The sequence below is a fragment of the Neofelis nebulosa genome, chromosome 5 (assembly GCF_028018385.1).
Source record: "Neofelis nebulosa isolate mNeoNeb1 chromosome 5, mNeoNeb1.pri, whole genome shotgun sequence".
Lineage (NCBI taxonomy): Eukaryota > Metazoa > Chordata > Mammalia > Carnivora > Felidae > Neofelis > Neofelis nebulosa.
In genome coordinates, this window is record NC_080786.1 from 51,550,405 (window position 1) to 51,567,634 (window position 17,230).

General features: G+C 38.1%; 1 protein-coding gene across 9 annotated transcripts in view; it reads right to left on the reverse strand.

Moving 5' to 3' along the window:
• VEPH1 (ventricular zone expressed PH domain containing 1) overlaps positions 1–17,230 on the reverse strand; it is a 257,721-nt gene that overhangs the window by 107,752 nt on the left and 132,739 nt on the right. For 7 of the 9 annotated variants that reach the window (XM_058730317.1, XM_058730315.1, XM_058730314.1 and 4 more), the window contains 2 exons: positions 12,578–12,787; positions 11,105–11,502 (listed from right to left, as the gene is read on the reverse strand). In XM_058730317.1, coding sequence (XP_058586300.1) covers positions 11,105–11,502; positions 12,578–12,787 — 608 coding nt within the window. Of the gene's footprint in view, positions 1–6,368; positions 6,502–11,104; positions 11,503–12,577; positions 12,788–17,230 lie in introns of those variants that run through there. The other 2 variants (XR_009261920.1, XM_058730320.1) reach the window with 2 other exon arrangements.

Genomic DNA, 17,230 nt, shown 5'->3' on the forward strand with positions numbered 1-17,230 from the left:
TCAACTGAATTCATAAACTTAGCTAGACTTATCAAAGAGAGAGGGAGAGAAAGGACTCAAATAAAAATCACAAATGAAGGAGAAATAACAACCAACACCTCAGAAATACAAATTGAAGAGAATATCATGAAAAACTATATGCCTACAAAATTAGACAACCTAGAAGAAATGGATAAATTCTTAGAAACATACAACCTACCAAAATTAAAGCAGGAAGAAATAGAAAATTTTAACAGACTGATTACCAGCAAGGAGATTGTATCAGTAATCAAAAAACTCCTAACAAACAAAAGTCCAGAACCAAATGACATCACAGGTGAATTCTACCAAACATTTATTTATTTTTTTTTTTAATTTTTTTTTCAACGTTTTTTATTTATTTTTGGGACAGAGAGAGACAGAGCATGAACGGGGGAGGGGCAGAGAGAGAGGGAGACACAGAATCGGAAACAGGCTCCAGGCTCCAAGCCATTAGCCCAGAGCCTGACGCGGGGCTCGAACTCACGGACCGCGAGATCGTGACCTGGCTGAAGTCGGACGCTTAACCGACTGCGCCACCCAGGCGCCCCAATACCAAACATTTAAAGATGAGTTCGTACCTATTCTTTTCAAACTATTCCAAAAAATAGAAGAAGGAAATTCTCCAAATTCATTCCAGGAGGTCATTATTACCCTGATTCCAAAACCAGGTAAGGACACAACAACAAAAAGAGAACTTCAGGCAAATATCTCTCATGAACAGAGATGCAAAAATTCTCAGCAAAATACTAGCAAACCAAATCCAACATTACATTAAAAAACATTGGGGCGCCTGGGTGGCGCAGTCGGTTAAGCGTCCGACTTCAGCCAGGTCACGATCTCGCGGTCCGTGAGTTCGAGCCCCGCGTCAGTCTCTGGGCCGATGGCTCGGAGCCTGGAGCCTGTTTCCGATTCTGTGTCTCCCTCTCTCTCTGCCCCTCCCCCGTTCATGCTCTGTCTCTCTCTGTCCCAAAAATAAATAAAAAACATTAAAAAAAAATTTTTTTAAATAAAAAAAAAACATCATTCACCAGGGGCACCTGGGTAGCTTAGTCAGTTAAGTGCCGGACTTCAGCTCAGGTCATGATCTCACGGCTCATGGGTTTAAGACCTGTGTTGGGCTCTGTGCTGACAGCTCAGAGCCTGGACCTGCTTTGGATTCTGTGTCTCCCATTATCTCTGCCCCTCCCCTGTTTGCATACTTTCTCAAAAATATATAAACATTAAAGTAAATTAAAAAAAAATCACTCACCATGATCATGTGGGATTTATTCCTGGTATGCAAGGGTGGCTCAATATTTGCAAATCAGTCAACATGATATGTCACATCAGTAAGAGAATGAATAAAAACCATATGACCATTTCAATAGATGCAGAAAAAAAAAAGCATTTGACTAAGTACAACATCCATTCATGGTAAAATTCCTCCACACAGTAGGTTTAGAGGGAACATACCTCAACATAATAAAGGCCACATTGAAAAACCCACAGCAAACATCATACTCAATGGGGGGAAACTGAGAGCTTTTCTCCCAAGACCAGGAATAAGATAAGGATGTCCTCTTTCACCATTTTTATTCAACATAGTACTAGAAGTCCTAGACAATCGGACAACAAAAAGAAATAAAAGTCATCCACATTGGTAAGAAAGAAGTAAAACATTCACTATTTGCAGATGACATGATACTATATATAGAAAACACAAAATATTCCACCAAAAACTGCTAGAACTGATAAATGAATTCAGTGAGGTTGTAGGATACAAAATCAATGTGCAGAAATCTGTTGCATTTCTATACACTAATAATGCAGCAACAGAAAGAAATTAAGAAAACAATTCCATTTACAGTTGCACCAAAAACAGTAAGATACCTAGGAATAAATCTAACCAAAGAGGTGAAAGACCTGTATTCTGAAATTACTTGATGAAAGTAATTGAAGATGACACAAATGGAAAGACATTCCATACTCATGAATTGGAAGAACAAATATTATTAGAATGTCTATACTACCCCAAACAATCTACACATTTAACGCAATTCCTTTCAAAATACCAACAGCATGTTTCACAGAACCAGAACAAACAATCCTAAAATTGGTATGGAACCACAAAAGACCGTGAATAACCAAAGCAATTTTGAGAAAGAAAAGCAAAACTCGAAGCCTCACATTTCCAGATTTCAAGTTATATTACAAAGCTGTAGCAATCAAAACAGTATGGTACTGGCACAAAAATAGATACATAGATCAATAGGACAAAATAAAAGCCCAGAAATAACCTCACAATTATATGATCAATTAATCTTTCACTAAGTAGAAAAGAATATCCAATGAGAAAAAGACAGCCTCTTCAACAAATGGTGTTGGGAAAACTGGTCAGCTACCTACAAAAGAATGAAACTGAACCACTTTCTTACACCATACACAAAAATAAATTCAAAATGTATTAAAGACCTAAATGTGAGATCTGAAGCCATAAAGATCCTAGAAGAGAACACAGGCAGTAATGTCTCTGACATTGGCTGTAGCAACATTTTTCTAGATATGTCTCCTAAGGCAAGGGAAACAAAAGCAAAAATAAACTTTTGGGACTACACCAAAATAAAAAGCCTCTGCACAGCCAAGGAAACAATCAACAAAACTAAAAGGCAACTACTGAATAAAAGAAGATATTTGCAAATGACTTATCTTATAAAGGCTCCATATTGAACATATATATAAAGAACTTACACGTCAACACCCCAAAAACAAATAATCTAATTAAAAATGGACAGAAGACATGAATAGACATTTATCCAAAAAAGACATCCAGATGTCACACAGACACATGAAAAGATGCTCAACATCACTCATCATCAGGGAAATGCAAATCAAAACTATAAGGAGATATCACCTCACACTGTCAGAATGGCTAAAATCAAAAACACGGGAAACAACAAGTGTTGGCAAGGATGTGGAGAAAAAGGAACACTCGTGCACTGTTGGTGGGAATGCAAAGTGGTGCAACCACTCTGGAAAACAGATGGAGTTTCCTCAAAGTGTTAAAAACAGAACTACCCTATGATTCAGCAATGGCCCTACTGTGTATTTACACCCACAATACGAAAGCCCTGATTCAAAGGGATAAATGCATCCCTATGACTATAGCAGCATTATTTACAATAGCTAAATTATGGAAGCAGCCCAAGTGTCCATCAATTGATGAATGGATCAAGTGGTATATATACATACATACATATATACACATATGTGTATATTGCTAAGCAAATTAAGTCAGTCAGAGAAAGGCAAATACCATATTATTTCACTCATATGTGGAATTTAAAAAACAAAGCAAATGAGAAAAAAATAGAGACAAACTAAGAAACAGATTCTTTAACTATAGAGAACAAACTGATGGTTACATGAGGGGAGGGGGTGGGGAGATGGGTGAAATAGGTGATGGGGATTAAGGAGTGCATTTGTGATGAGCACTGGATGATGTATGGAACTGCTGAATCAGCATATTGTACATCTGAAATGAAAATAACACTGTATGTTAAGTATATTGGAATTAAAATAGAAAAAAGTAAAAAAAAAAAAAATAGACCAGTCAATACAGGCACAATGCATTGATTTGCTTATCATGGCTGGTCATTTGCTGTTTGATAGATATCAATAAATCCAGGTAGACAGTGTGACAAGCTTCAAAAGTATTGAACAATCTGGTCTATTTTCTCCCAATAAACTATTGTAAGTTGATGGATACAGATGTCTGGAAAAAAAGGACTGGAAATTAACATGAAAGAGAAGTTTTTGTTTTTTGTTTTTTTTTTTAGGTTTACACTGGAGATATAAAATTAGCAATAAACTTGAGGCCGATGAAAAACTTGGCCAAATAACAAACATTTACATTTTTCTAGCTCTGACATAAGACACTTAGAATTAATTAATTTAGAGCACACAAGATTCTTTTAAAGGACCTTAAAAATGATCCAACTGAGTGCTTTTCAAGTTTCCTTAAGCTGTGGAATTCTTGGTTTAAATATCGATCAGGAAGGTCCCTGTATAACATCAACTATATCACAGTTGCTCTGTTTGCAGGGCAAAGAAAGAAGGAAAGAGGGGGGTTGGGACCTTTTTGAGGGGCCCCTGACAGTTTTAACCAGTACAGGTTAAAAATCCATGACCCTGTAATATACAGGGTTTTTGGAATTACAAAATTCCAAACCTTGCAGAAATGTGTACTTTAAAAATGTGCAAGTTTCAGCTTTACCCTCCACTTCTTCTCTACCTCTACCCCAATTTGATTCTTCAGAAAGAAGTAGTGGTGATAGTTTTATGTGTGTCTTTCTAGAAGTGCCTCCCTCTCCATATACATATATGTAAATCCTTTTCTGTCCTTGTTCTCCTTAGCCAGCTCTATATTTTCTTTGACTGTAGCACTTAACACTTTCCAACACCCTACTTTATTTATTTATCACTTTGAAGCCAAGGATATTTGCCTGTTTTGTTCACTGACATTTCTCAAGTTCCTAGAAGGATGCTGGTGTGAGTAGGCACTCAGGAATATTTGTAGAATTAATGAAAAATGAAGAATCAGGATGAATAGACAGAGCAGAGAGGATTTTTAGAGCAGTGAAGCTATTCTCTATGATTCTACAATGGTAAATACATCTAAACGTTGGAATATTACTTATGCAAAAAAAATGAGCTACCAAACCACAAAAAAGATATAAAGGAAGCATAAATGCATATTACTAAATGACAGAAGCTGATATGAAAAGGCTATTAGAAATGAGGATGTTTGGTATGAGAAACAGAATCATACTCTGAGTTTCTGAAATGGTATGCTTCCCACATTTGTGGCTTATTTTAATGGTGGCATAATATTTTAATGGCTATTGGGTAATTGATGTGAATGTTTCACATGAAAAATGATGTTCCCATAAAGCAATTTATTTTTAAAAGTCCATTGAACCTTTTTTTAAAAAAAGAAAAAAATTCATTTTATGATTTCTTACTGATCTCTAATATGGACAGGGCAAAAATGTGAGCAGAGGAAACATAGGAATTTGGTGTCATTTACATAGTTCTTTTTCTCTTACTCCAAATGGATCTTCCAACAGATGACATGAGATTCTGTCTGCTTTAGAGACTTATCTGCTGTTTGTAAACACACAACTCTATGAATATAGACTGTGACACAAATAAATACCTTCCAAATTATCAACACCTGGACTCCTGATTGCCAATTATGTAATTGCCTGCGTTTTTGGAAAAACACTTTAAAATCCTCCATCATCTGAAGTTTGATGGTTGTTGTGGATCAAACAAGAGGAAATTAATTTTTTTTTTGCCTTTTCCTATATTATATCAAAACTCTTTTCAGTTTCCTTGGCTGTCAGCTCTTCATCATCAACAGAGCTCAGAAATATGGATTTGCTCAGTTTTTAAGTGAGATTTGATGATATCCAGGGACCATTTTGTTTCCCTACAGGGCATATACTGCCAGTTTCATAATGGAAGCAAACGGAAAAATAACATTCACTTCCTGAAATTTGGTTTGTGGCAAGCTGGATTGGAATGTACTCCTGTGCTGTTGACAGTCAGTGGCTCAGGACCTTTTTGTACAGCACTGTATGCTTTGGACTAAAGACAACCACCCAGACAACAAGGGATTACTACTAATAATCTCTGAGTACGAGCTTCCCTAAAATAAGATTAAGAAATACTAACTACAGATATAAGAGTATAATGCCATATCTTTCTATCTTAAAAGTAATACATTTAGAAGAATATAGCTGAGAATATTATATCTCTCACAACAACTACTTCTGTACCTAAGACACCTCCTCTTTCACTTTCTTCCCTTCCTCCTTTTTTTTTTTTTAATTTTTTTTTTAACGTTTATTTATTTTTGAGACAGAGAGAGACAGAGCATGAATGGGGGAGGGTCAGAGAGAGAGGGAGACACAGAATCTGAAACAGGCTCCAGGCTCTGAGTGGTCAGCACAGAGCCTGACGCGGGGCTCGAACTCACGGACCGTGAGATCATGACCTGAGCTGAAGTCGGACGCTCAACCGACTGAGCCACCCAGGCACCCCACTTCCTCCTTCTTTTAATGTGGCTGCCTTTGGGTGAGATATATCAAAATGCACTCCTGTGCATTTTTGCTCTATTATGTATTTACTTTTACTTCTGTTTATTTATTAGCAAGGTCTTTTTAAACCTATTAGAGACATATTCAAGGTGGGCACTATATTAGGGGAACTGACCATTTCAAGGGTTTGGACGAGTCATTTGATATACAGGCAGATAATCACTCCTGGATTTCCATACAAAATAGTCTGAGTGTACATATATTTACCAATTTTCCTTTGTACTGTTTCCTAGTTGAAGATACTTCTCATTCATAGATATATATCAGGTAAACCAACATGCACATAAGCAGCACACCCTTTTGTTCAAAAGCATGGTTAAGGCATTTTTCTTTCTTTTTTCTAATGTTTATTTATTTTTTTAAAGAGAGAGAGAGAGAGAGAAAGAGAGAGAGAGAGAGAGAGGCAGCGTGAGCGGGGAAGTGCAGAGAGAGAGACGGAGACACAGAATCTGAAGCAGGCTCCAGAGCTCGAGGCGGGGCTTGAACTCACCAACTGTGATATGATGACCTGAGCTGAAGTCGGAAGCTTAAGCCACTGAGCCACCCAGGTGCCCCAGGGCATTTTTCCTTATCTATTTGAATGTTCAAAGAAAATAAAACTTGTCCTTCTTCTCCTCCTTCTTTTTAGAAGTAGCTTTTGAAAATATAACTAACGAGAAATGAAGTTATGTGATGTTCTCTAGTGGAACTTTGCAAACAAGTAAGTTGTATATTTAAGTGCGTAACATCTTTACCAGTGATGTGGTTGCCTGCCAGGGTGTTGCAGCTACTCTACTGGGGATGAACAAGGACAGTAATCGATGTTAACTCAAAAGAAGAGTTTGGAGGGGATCTTTTCAAAAGGATTTGTAAGGTCTTCCTCTAGCCATATTATTTACATGTTTCTCATGGGACATTGAGGATGACTGGAACCAGGATAGGAGTGACAGGAGAAGGTTAAGAGGAGAATCTGGCCACCATTATATCTATCTTCTTTTGACTAAAGTTCACTCTGGAAAAATGGGAATTGGCAGAGAGGTAATCTAAGATAAAGTCCAAAGCACCAAGAAAAATTCTCTAGAAAAGTTTTCCCTACCAAGGAAAACTGTTAGGGAAAACTGTCCTTCAAACAGGGGCCAAGTGGACCATATCAATGAATAAGACACCAAGGAATTTGCAATATTTTCTTATTTGCTGTTTCTCCCTCTGAAATTGTGTGGAAAAGCTTTAGGATTTTCCTCTGTCTCCAAATCTTACAACTCTCCTCAGGGATAAATGATCCTAATCCCACAATTACCAATGTATTTTAAAAAAGAAGGAAACCTCCTCCAGAACCACTAAATGAATGGGTTTTATCATCGTCCCTCAGGTTAGACCAACCGAGGACAAAGAGGTAAGGGCTGGGTTGGCTTTGCCTCCTTGGTCATGCCAACATGAGGTTGGAGTTGACTATATGCAAACTTTCAATAAGAAATCTTTATTTGTAATTAATTATGAAATAACAGCTGCTTCTTGATTTTATAATAAACTTTTATTTTTTTGTATTCTTATATCTGTTCAAGTTGAAAAATCAACTCATGTTGGTCTATTAGAGAAAGGAAGACATTACTAGCTTTAAAATTAGCTTTCTGCAAGTCAGGCTTGCTGATATGCTTTACAGATGGGATGTATTTTCACCCCATCAGGAAATACTTCAAAGCAAACCAAAGCAGCGTTGATGGGTTCTTGTAAGCTTTTATATCATCCTTTACAGAACACCAGTGATGGGCCAGATTTTCAAGGATTTATTTCAATATCATGCATTTCTGGATTCTTTTAACCTCTAATTATTTTTGTTCACATAAAGGAATTCCAGTGATTCGGATATTTAAAATACCCTTTGGCTAATGAACTAAATTCCTTCAGTCTTGTATATAAATACAATCAGTCAGTGATGTCAGACCATCACTCTGGATATGAATATATAACTTTCCATAGTTGGCTAACCTGCACCCACACGAGAGGCCTATAAGACCAAGGAGAGAATTACTGACTTGGGAATAACAGGCTCTTTCATATCCAAAATGACACTGCTGACCCAACCTCAATAAGACCTGGGGTTTGACAATTTTTCCAGACATGATGATAGATTTGTGCTGCTCTATTTATACTCCATTGCCTGTCCCACTGTGATTAATATCATGCAATAATAAGATGGTGGGCTATGGATAAGAATGGTATCTCTGACCTTGACTCATCTAATACTGGATTCTGTTGTGCTGTGACTAGTGAGGTTCCTGTTCTTTCAACACAGTTTATTATTGAAGTATTAGATTGAACCACATGAAAGTGATGTTTTTGCAGGTCAGAGTAAGGAAATCAGATATCAGTTGTTTTTTTTCATATGATTCAAAACAATACCAAAAGAACTTCTTTAAAGGTTGTTTTATCATTTTCTTATACTATAGACATTATGACATCTGTCTAAAATTATTCTTAACACTTTGTTGTTGTTGTTCTTGTTTCCTGCTGGTTATTTATCTTTTTAACTCTCCCTGTTGTAGAAGTGGTTTTTATGCTTCTTCCCTTTGCTTCTTGATTGCCTTGCATTATTCAGCAAGAAAGACCAAATATGCCTCTTTTACACCCACAACACATTAAACATAACACAGTTTCTAACCCTAAATCTTTCTTTAATAAATTTCTAAGAAAAGAAATGTGATATTGCTGAGCTGAGTGATCTCATGACAGCAAGCAAAACTGTGTCAGCCAGATGACTGCTGGCTTTCTTCTGAATGGTTTACACAATCCCTGGAATAGTAACAACATGTCCCCTGCAGTCAGTACGAGTCCTTTCTCAGTGGATGTATTTACAGTGAGTCATATAAATCTTCAATCCCTCAAACATATCTCTGTGCAAGGAATTTTCCAGGAACTTCCAGGAAGTTACAAAAATGTGAACAAATTCCAAAATGTCAACTTAAAAAAAAATAGACATACTCAGTTCTAGGTCATTCCTGGCAGGAAACATCAAAAGAAAATACCTTTTGATTCTTGTTTGTTTTTAGTAAAGATGATGTATTCCTTCAATATTTTGGAAAAAAACCCCAAGCCACTTAGTTAACTCTCAAAGTCCTCAAATAATTCAAGGCAATAAGAAATAACATGGGTTTTTAACAACTGGATGCTTGAAGTAACTGCGAGACTGCCTTACATTTTCACAAGATTAAAACTCACTCTAAAGCTTCAATGCTTTAACCTAAACTTAAAAAACAAAACTATTCTGGCAGGTGGAAATGTGTCTAACTTTATATTTGCTACAGGTTTCCTTTTTTAAGCTGGGAAATTCATGTAACCTCATTTCTATTAAGTTCTCCAACCTGTGCATTAAATACATAGAATATTAGTGAAATGGGAAATCATAAAAAGTTTGTGTTAATTGAGTTTTATTGACTTTACCTATTCTCAAGTCCTACTATACTTAATTGTCCAAAACTTATATTGAATATGAGCAATACCGCTTTTATTGTCACTCTTTAAAAAAGTTTTAAGACTCCTAATCAAATTATTGTAAACACTTCTGAAAATGTCAGATTCTACAGACACACAGACAATATTTGTCATTACCAAGTCCTTGTGAGCATTAGAATACATTCCTTTCCCTTTGTTAGCATGAGAATACATTCTTTCCTCTGATTTGGAGTGGGAGAAGGGATAGAAAGTAGAATATGGAAAATGGGACCTTCCTAGTACCATCCCCTGAGGGGGATGACAGTGGGTGGGTGAATATGAATTGGACTCATTATTCTTCAGCTGTGTTTCTTTCTGAAGGATGTGCTGCCTAGCTTTTTCTACGTGGGCATCGCCTGTGAAAAGCTGTCATGCCCAACAAGTGGTCCAGGACCTTCATCTTAATCTGAAAGGAATAGCATGGCTGTTAAGTGAGAAGAACCGCAGGAAAAATCTAATTAGCCTGATAGTGCCTTCAAAATATCCAAACCTGTTCAACCCACTGCCAGAAGGATGAGCTTGCCCTGGGCACTCTTCCATTTTAGCACTTGTGCCTCAAACCTATCATCTTTTTCGGTACCAGGGCACAAAATTTAAGAAGCACCAGAAAATTTAGTGGTCAAAATAAGTAATATTTTAAGAAATCAAAATTAACACAAAAAGTTCATAATGAACAAAATATCAAAATTGTAAGTGGAAACATGATCAATATTACTTCATATTCCTTTTGCCTCTGCTCCAATATGACTTAGGAAGACATACTAATCCTTTCTTTACTTAAAATTTTGCTGAGCTTTTTTGGCACCTCCTTAAATTGTGCACCCAAGGGATGCCTCAGTTCCTGACATCTTTTACTTTGTTCTCTGTTTTCTGACTAGCTCACACTGTTACTGGTTCCTGACATACATCATCTCCTGACTATGATTTCACTTTTTCCTTTCTATAATTTCCAAGAAGCCAGGGACTGTGTCTGTTTGGGTCATAGCTGAATCTCACACAAAGCTGAATTTTTAGTACAGTGCCTGGCGCACGGTAATTGCTTCATAAGTGCTATTCAATGAATGGGAGAAAAATGTCCTGGGGCTCAATGCTGTACATGGCTTCCTTGCATTATTATGTGGATGAAAAAAATGTCTCTGGCTGCACCTCTACCCGAGAGCCTGCTTTGGGAAACACAGACCTCTTCCAGAATTTTCCTAAACACTAGGGACAGGGAATCAGGAACAATATATTTCAGGTTTGAAAAAGTCAGAGTCGGTGAGCTTAGGTGTACCTAAGTAGATTCAAATAGGAATCAAAAAGATGATTGACCTTATTGGGGGGGAAAAAAAGCAATTAAAATAACCTAAGGGTGTTTTCAAATGATCTATTTTACAAAAAATCCAGGGTATGGCAATTTTTATGATTTGAGCCTTTTTGTTTCTTCCCCAGTGATAGTTGAAATTTCTCAAGTTTAGGGTGTTCGAAGAACTTACCTTCAATGGTACACTGATCAGGGATTGGAATCTTCTTTCCGATTTCCACAGCATATGCCTTTACTTTACTGAAATTTTCCTTTAAGTGCAAGTAGAGCTTATCTTGGTATTCTACAGGACTTGCAGTTGTTTCTGGAGTTTCTTCCTGGCAGTTTTCTTTAACTGTCTCTGGCAAATTCTCTGATTCTGTATGTATAATACTTGGGTGTGAAACTGAAGAATTTCTCAGCTGTGATCTGTCAGAGTTTGCCTGAAAGGGCAACTTGTCGTTTCCTTGGCTAAGTGGATCTGTTTCTGAAAGAATGATCCTAGCTGGCATGTCTCCACTCTCTACAATTTCCCCATCATCTGAACTCATGCTCTTTGTTAGCACAGTGTGCAAAGCCAAACTCTTTGACCTGCAATATAAACAAAAAGCGAAGACAGGCAAAGAAGTTGAGCTAGCATCCACTGAGAAGGAAAAGAAAGGATAATAACAGTGGGGAAAAGTTACTTCCTCTAGGAAGGGAGACCATAAATTGGTGCTACAAACAGATTTGATAAAACACATAGACCAGCAACAAGTTATGTAATAAGCCAAATATTTGAAGATCTAGGCCACCTCCAAAAACAAAGATTTAAAAATCAATTTCATGGCAAAACTAACTGGAAAATGGTGGACTTATACACTTGTATTCTTTTTTTCTACTTCGGAGTCTGCTTTTTCATCAGAAAACAAGAGAAGCTTCTGATAGTCATTCTCAATATAACATTTATGTTTAAAAAGTATTTTTAAAAAATAAGCCACAGGTTTGTTTTCCATTTGTTTTCTTTTTTTTTTTTTTTTTTTTTTTTTTGAGAGAGCACATGAATAGATGAATGGGGTAGAGGGGCAGAGAGAGAGAGAGAGAGAGAGAGAGAGAGAGAATCCCAAGCCCATTCCACACTCAGCATGGAGCCTGATGCCTGATGCTGGATCAAGCCCAGGACCCTGGGATCATGACCTGAGCTGAAATTGGGTTGGCTGCTCAACTGACTGAGCCACCCAGGAGACCCTGTATTTATAGCAAGCTCCTTTGGATAACAGAAGCACTGTGAATGCCATTTCATTCATGAAAAGACGGGACTTTGGGTGCTATAGGTAAAAGATATTTAAAAAAACACCCTGTGGGGCGCCTGAGTGGCGCAGTCGGTTAAGCGTCCGACTTCAGCCAGGTCACGATCTCGCGGTCCGTGAGTTCGAGCCCCGCGTCGGGCTCTGGGGTGATGGCTCGGAGCCTGGAGCCTGTTTCCGATTCTGTGTCTCCCTCTCTCTGCCCCTCCCCCGTTCATGCTCTGTCTCTCTCTGTCCCAAAAATAAATAAAAAATGTTGAAAAAAAATTTTTTTTAAAAATAAATAAATAAAAAAACACCCTGTGATAATGCGATAACAAAACTAACAGCAAACACAAAGTGCATACTTTAAAAAAAAAACAGCCAAGCAAAATTTATACCTGTTAAATCTAATGTCTTTTCTTTCTTCCTTAGAAAATTGGCCCAAACTATATCTTCTTATAGAGCTAGGAGTATTGCTCTCAGCATTTATTTTGTCTTCAAAAGCCTGTATTTTAACTTGGAGCTTTTCATGGTCTTCATCTTCAGCTACAGTGAACTTGATTTCTTCCAGCTTCTCAGGGAATTCAATTTCATTGCTGGGTTTTCTCCTAAAAAACCAAAAATCATTGCATTAGATGTGGTCACATATACCCTCAGAAGAGTGTTACTCTCTATTTAACTGATTCTTGTTCAAAATAGAAAAAATTATTTAATACATCTTTTAAGTTTATTTGAGAGAGAGAGAGAGAGAGAGAGAGAGAGCGCAGGGGAGGGGCAGAGAGAGAGGATCCCAAGCAGACTCTGCACTGAGCCTGATGCGGGGCTTGAACTCACAAACCATGAGATTATGACCTGAGCTGAAACCAAGAGTGGGATGCTTAACTGTCCAAACCAACCAGGTGCCCCTGATAAATTTTTCATTAGTCATTTAACAAATATTTATTGAGTAACTACAATGGATATAGGGTTTGTTTTTAAGATTTTATTTTTAAGTAAATTCTATACCCAATGTGGGGCTTGAACTTACAACCCCAAGATCAAGAGTTGCATGCTCCACTGACTGAACCAGCCAGGTGCCCCCACCTTTTTTTTTCTCAAAGAAAATTATATTTGTTCTAGTTTCTGTCACCCACATCATTTCTGTGGTAGGAAATATGCTCATTATGGTCACCATCACTGCCAGCCCATCAGTGGGGTCTCCCATGTACCTTTTCCTGGCCTATCTCTTTTTTTATTGATGCTGGCTATTCCTCTATAAACACCCCTAAACTGATTGTAGATTCACTCTATGAAAAGACCATCCTATTCAAGGGGTACATGACCTAAGTCTTTGGAGAACATGTCTTTGGAGCTGCTGAGGTCATCCTACTTAGTATGATGGCCTATGGCTGCTATGTGGCCATCTGCAAGCCCTTGAACTATACAACCATCATGTCCTGGCAGGTACGTGGCCTGCTGGTGGGAGTGGTGTGAGTAGGAGGCTTTCTTCATGCAACCATACAGATCTTCTTCCGCTTCCAATTATCCTTCTGTAGCCCTAACACCACAGATCACTCTATGTGTCATCTGAACCCTTTGCTCAATTTTGCCTGCACTGATATTTACACTCTAGGGCTCTTTGTTGTTGCCAACAGTGGAGTGATCTGTGTGTTAAACTTCCTTCTCTTGGGGCACCTCAGTGGCTCAGTCAGTTAAGCGTCCAACTTCAGCTCAGGTCATGATCTCACAGTTCATGAGTTTGAGCCCTGCACTGGCTCTGTGCTGACAGCTCGGAGCCTAGAGCCTGCTTCAGATTCTGTGTCTCCCTCTCTGCCCCTCCCATGCTCACACTCTGTCTCTCTCTCCCTCTGTCTCTCAAAAATAAAATAAGAACACTAAAATTAAAAAAATAAACTTCCTTCTCTTTGTTTAAATTTTTGTTTTTTTTATTTATTTTTATTTTTTTTATTTTTTTATTTTTTAATATAAGAAATTTACTGTCAAATTGGTTTCCATACAACACCCAGTGCTCATCCCAAAAGGTGCCCTCCTCAATACCCATCACCCACCCTGCCCTCCCTCCCACCCCCCATCAACCCTCAGTTTGTTCTCAGTTTTTAACAGTCTCTTATGCTTTGGCTCTCTCCCACTCTAACCTCTTTTTTTTTTTTTTTTCCCTTCCCCTCCCCCATGGGTTTCTGTTACGTTTCTCAGGATCCATCAACTGATAAATTTTTGTTTTTTATTTGAGTATAGTTGACACACAATGTTACATTACTTCCAGGTGAACAATGAACACGGATCTTTGAAATTGCTTCTATAACTTCTTCTGCCAGAAGTTTATAAATATTGGTATTTATATCAATTTTACATTAGAAGGAGAGTTTTGGAAGAAATCAGAGAATAAAAAGCAGTTTTTATGGTTATCTACCATATTCTTATCCAGCTCTACAAAAGCATGGCTTTCATATGAAATTCATGCCAGACATTTTTTTTTAAATTTTTTTTCAACGTTTTTAATTTATTTTTGGGACAGAGAGAGACAGAGCATGAATGGGGGAGGGGCAGAGAGAGAGGGAGACACAGAATCGGAAACAGGCTCCAGGCTCCGAGCCATCAGCCCAGAGCCTGACGTGGGGCTCAAACTCACGGACCGCGAGATCGTGACCTGGCTGAAGTCGGACGCTTAACCGACTGCGCCACCCAGGCGCCCCTCATGCCAGACATTTTTTAGAAAACTCTGATGCGCTGATTTGTTTGCAATGAAATTGACAGAATAAGAACATTTCAATGGACTGTGTAAAGTCATGGTTTTGTTAATTTTATGGCTATCACTGTAACTCTTTTATGTTATGAAATAAGAAAATTCTTTCTGAATTTTAATATGTTGGAGGAAAGACATTTTCCATGAATGATATTAATAGTTCCAATTAATCTTTTTTTAAGGTTTATTTATTTTTAAGAGAGAGAGCGAGAGCGTGCACAGGCAGAGGAAGGGAAAAGAGAGAGGGGGAGACACAGAATCTGAAGCAGGTTCCAGGCTCTAAGCTGTCAGCACAGAGCCCGACGCGGGGCTAGAACTCACGTACTGGGAGATCATGACCTGAGCCTAAGTTGGACGCCCATCCGACTGAGCCACCCAGGTGCCCCCAACTATCTTTTTTATAGCAGCATTTGTGAAAATACTCTGTGACTCATTAAAATTACCTCCTTTAACGCAGGGGTTATTTGTGGAATAACTTTGGAACCCCTCTAAGGACTAATATGTGCCTTAAACAGAGTGGAAGCCTACTGATACGCTGCAGAAATAGCTCACTGATGCTCACCAAGGTGCTGAATGATTACAGAGAAGTAGTATGTGTTTATTTTCCTTGATCTGCCTTAGACATCCTAAAGCTACTTTACTTTCTATTTAACAATCACTATCAATCCTATCATGTGAGGTTATTAATAAACATAAAGGTTAATAATCTCTAGAAATCCATTCATCAAGATGGCTTAATGATTCTGTTGGTTTGTCTATGTATATTTACTTGGCCCTCTTTACCATTTTTCCTGAAGGTTAATGAAAAGGGCCTCAAGCATACAAAACAATCATAGCTTTTTCAAACATATGGCTATTTCCCCCTAAAAGCCAAAGTAAACCTGGCATAGTATGTAGGTGAGGGTGAGAAAATACAATTTGTTTTTTTTGGTTTTTGTTTTTGTTTTGTTGTTCTGTTTGTTTTTTAACGGCACTGCTTTTTAGGGAAAACCAACATGATAGGGATGGTGACAGATTTTTTTCAATTACATTCCACCCATTCTGGGGTCATATGTATGGTGGGTACTGAGGAAGATTGTTTGGAAGCTTTTCTGGCTGGCCCATAGAGGAGTACTGGCTTTGAGGGAGGGTTCATAGTTTTGGACCCACAGTTTTTATAATTACCCTTTAATCCAGCTCAGGGACAAATGTAAATGGTGCCACTGGGAAAGCAAGTAGATTATCCCTTAAGTAACCAAGATATTGTTTATTGTCTAATAGGCTATTGCTGAGAAAACTTAAATACATATTTGTGTAGTTTTTATAGGCTTCCTTGCTTTTGCATACAGAATGCAAAATTTATTATCCACATCATGCTTCACTGAAATATACATGAGTAGACTTGAAGAATCAGTACATGGGAATAAAGGGAATAATCATGAACATGTTTCCCTTTATGATACATATGATACTGGCTACCCATAACAGATGGGAGGTTTTGACATGTTCCAGCCAGATGATTCTAAAAGATGGACTTTATACTCCTATTACAAATGAAACAAAGATGGTACTATCACTGGATGGTAACTTACAAACCATGATAATTACCAAGGCTAATTTTCAAAGATCCAATGGGACTTCTGGGGAAGATGGCGGGGTAGGACGATCCTAAGCTCACCTCATCACAAGGATACAACTAAATAACACCCACATCAGTGTAAACAACTCAGAAAATGACCTGAAGTCTGGCAGAACAGACTCTCCACAGCTAAATGAAGAGAAGAGGCCACATTGAAGAGGGTAGAAAGGGTAGAGACATAGTGGAAGATAATGGACCCACAGGACTGTCCACAGAGGAAGAGGCACCACAGGTATGAAGAGAGGAGAGAAACAAACCCTCACACCAAGCACCTCAGGCATGGGGAACCCACACAGGTAAGATGAATTCCTATAACATGTTGTTTTGGAAACCACAGGGGACAAATTTTGTGAGCTCTTACAATAGGAGATTAACATCTGGAACTTTAAAATTCAGTAGGCTCCACTCTGGGAGAGCCAGAGGGCAAGAAGAAACTGAGTTACTGTCCTTAAAAAGATAGGACAACAAACAGCTCTGCAGAGATACAGCATAGAAATAGCAGTTTGAAACATGGTTGGGGTATATAGGAAGGTTTATTTCCTAATCTCAGCATGTGCTGGAGGGTCAGAGGTCTTTAGGAGACTTTTCCAGGAAAAGAGGAGATGGCAAGCAACATCCCCCACCTCCCCCAACCCCCAGCCTACACACATGGACATCCGAGGGAACAGCACATCATGGAACACTTTCCAC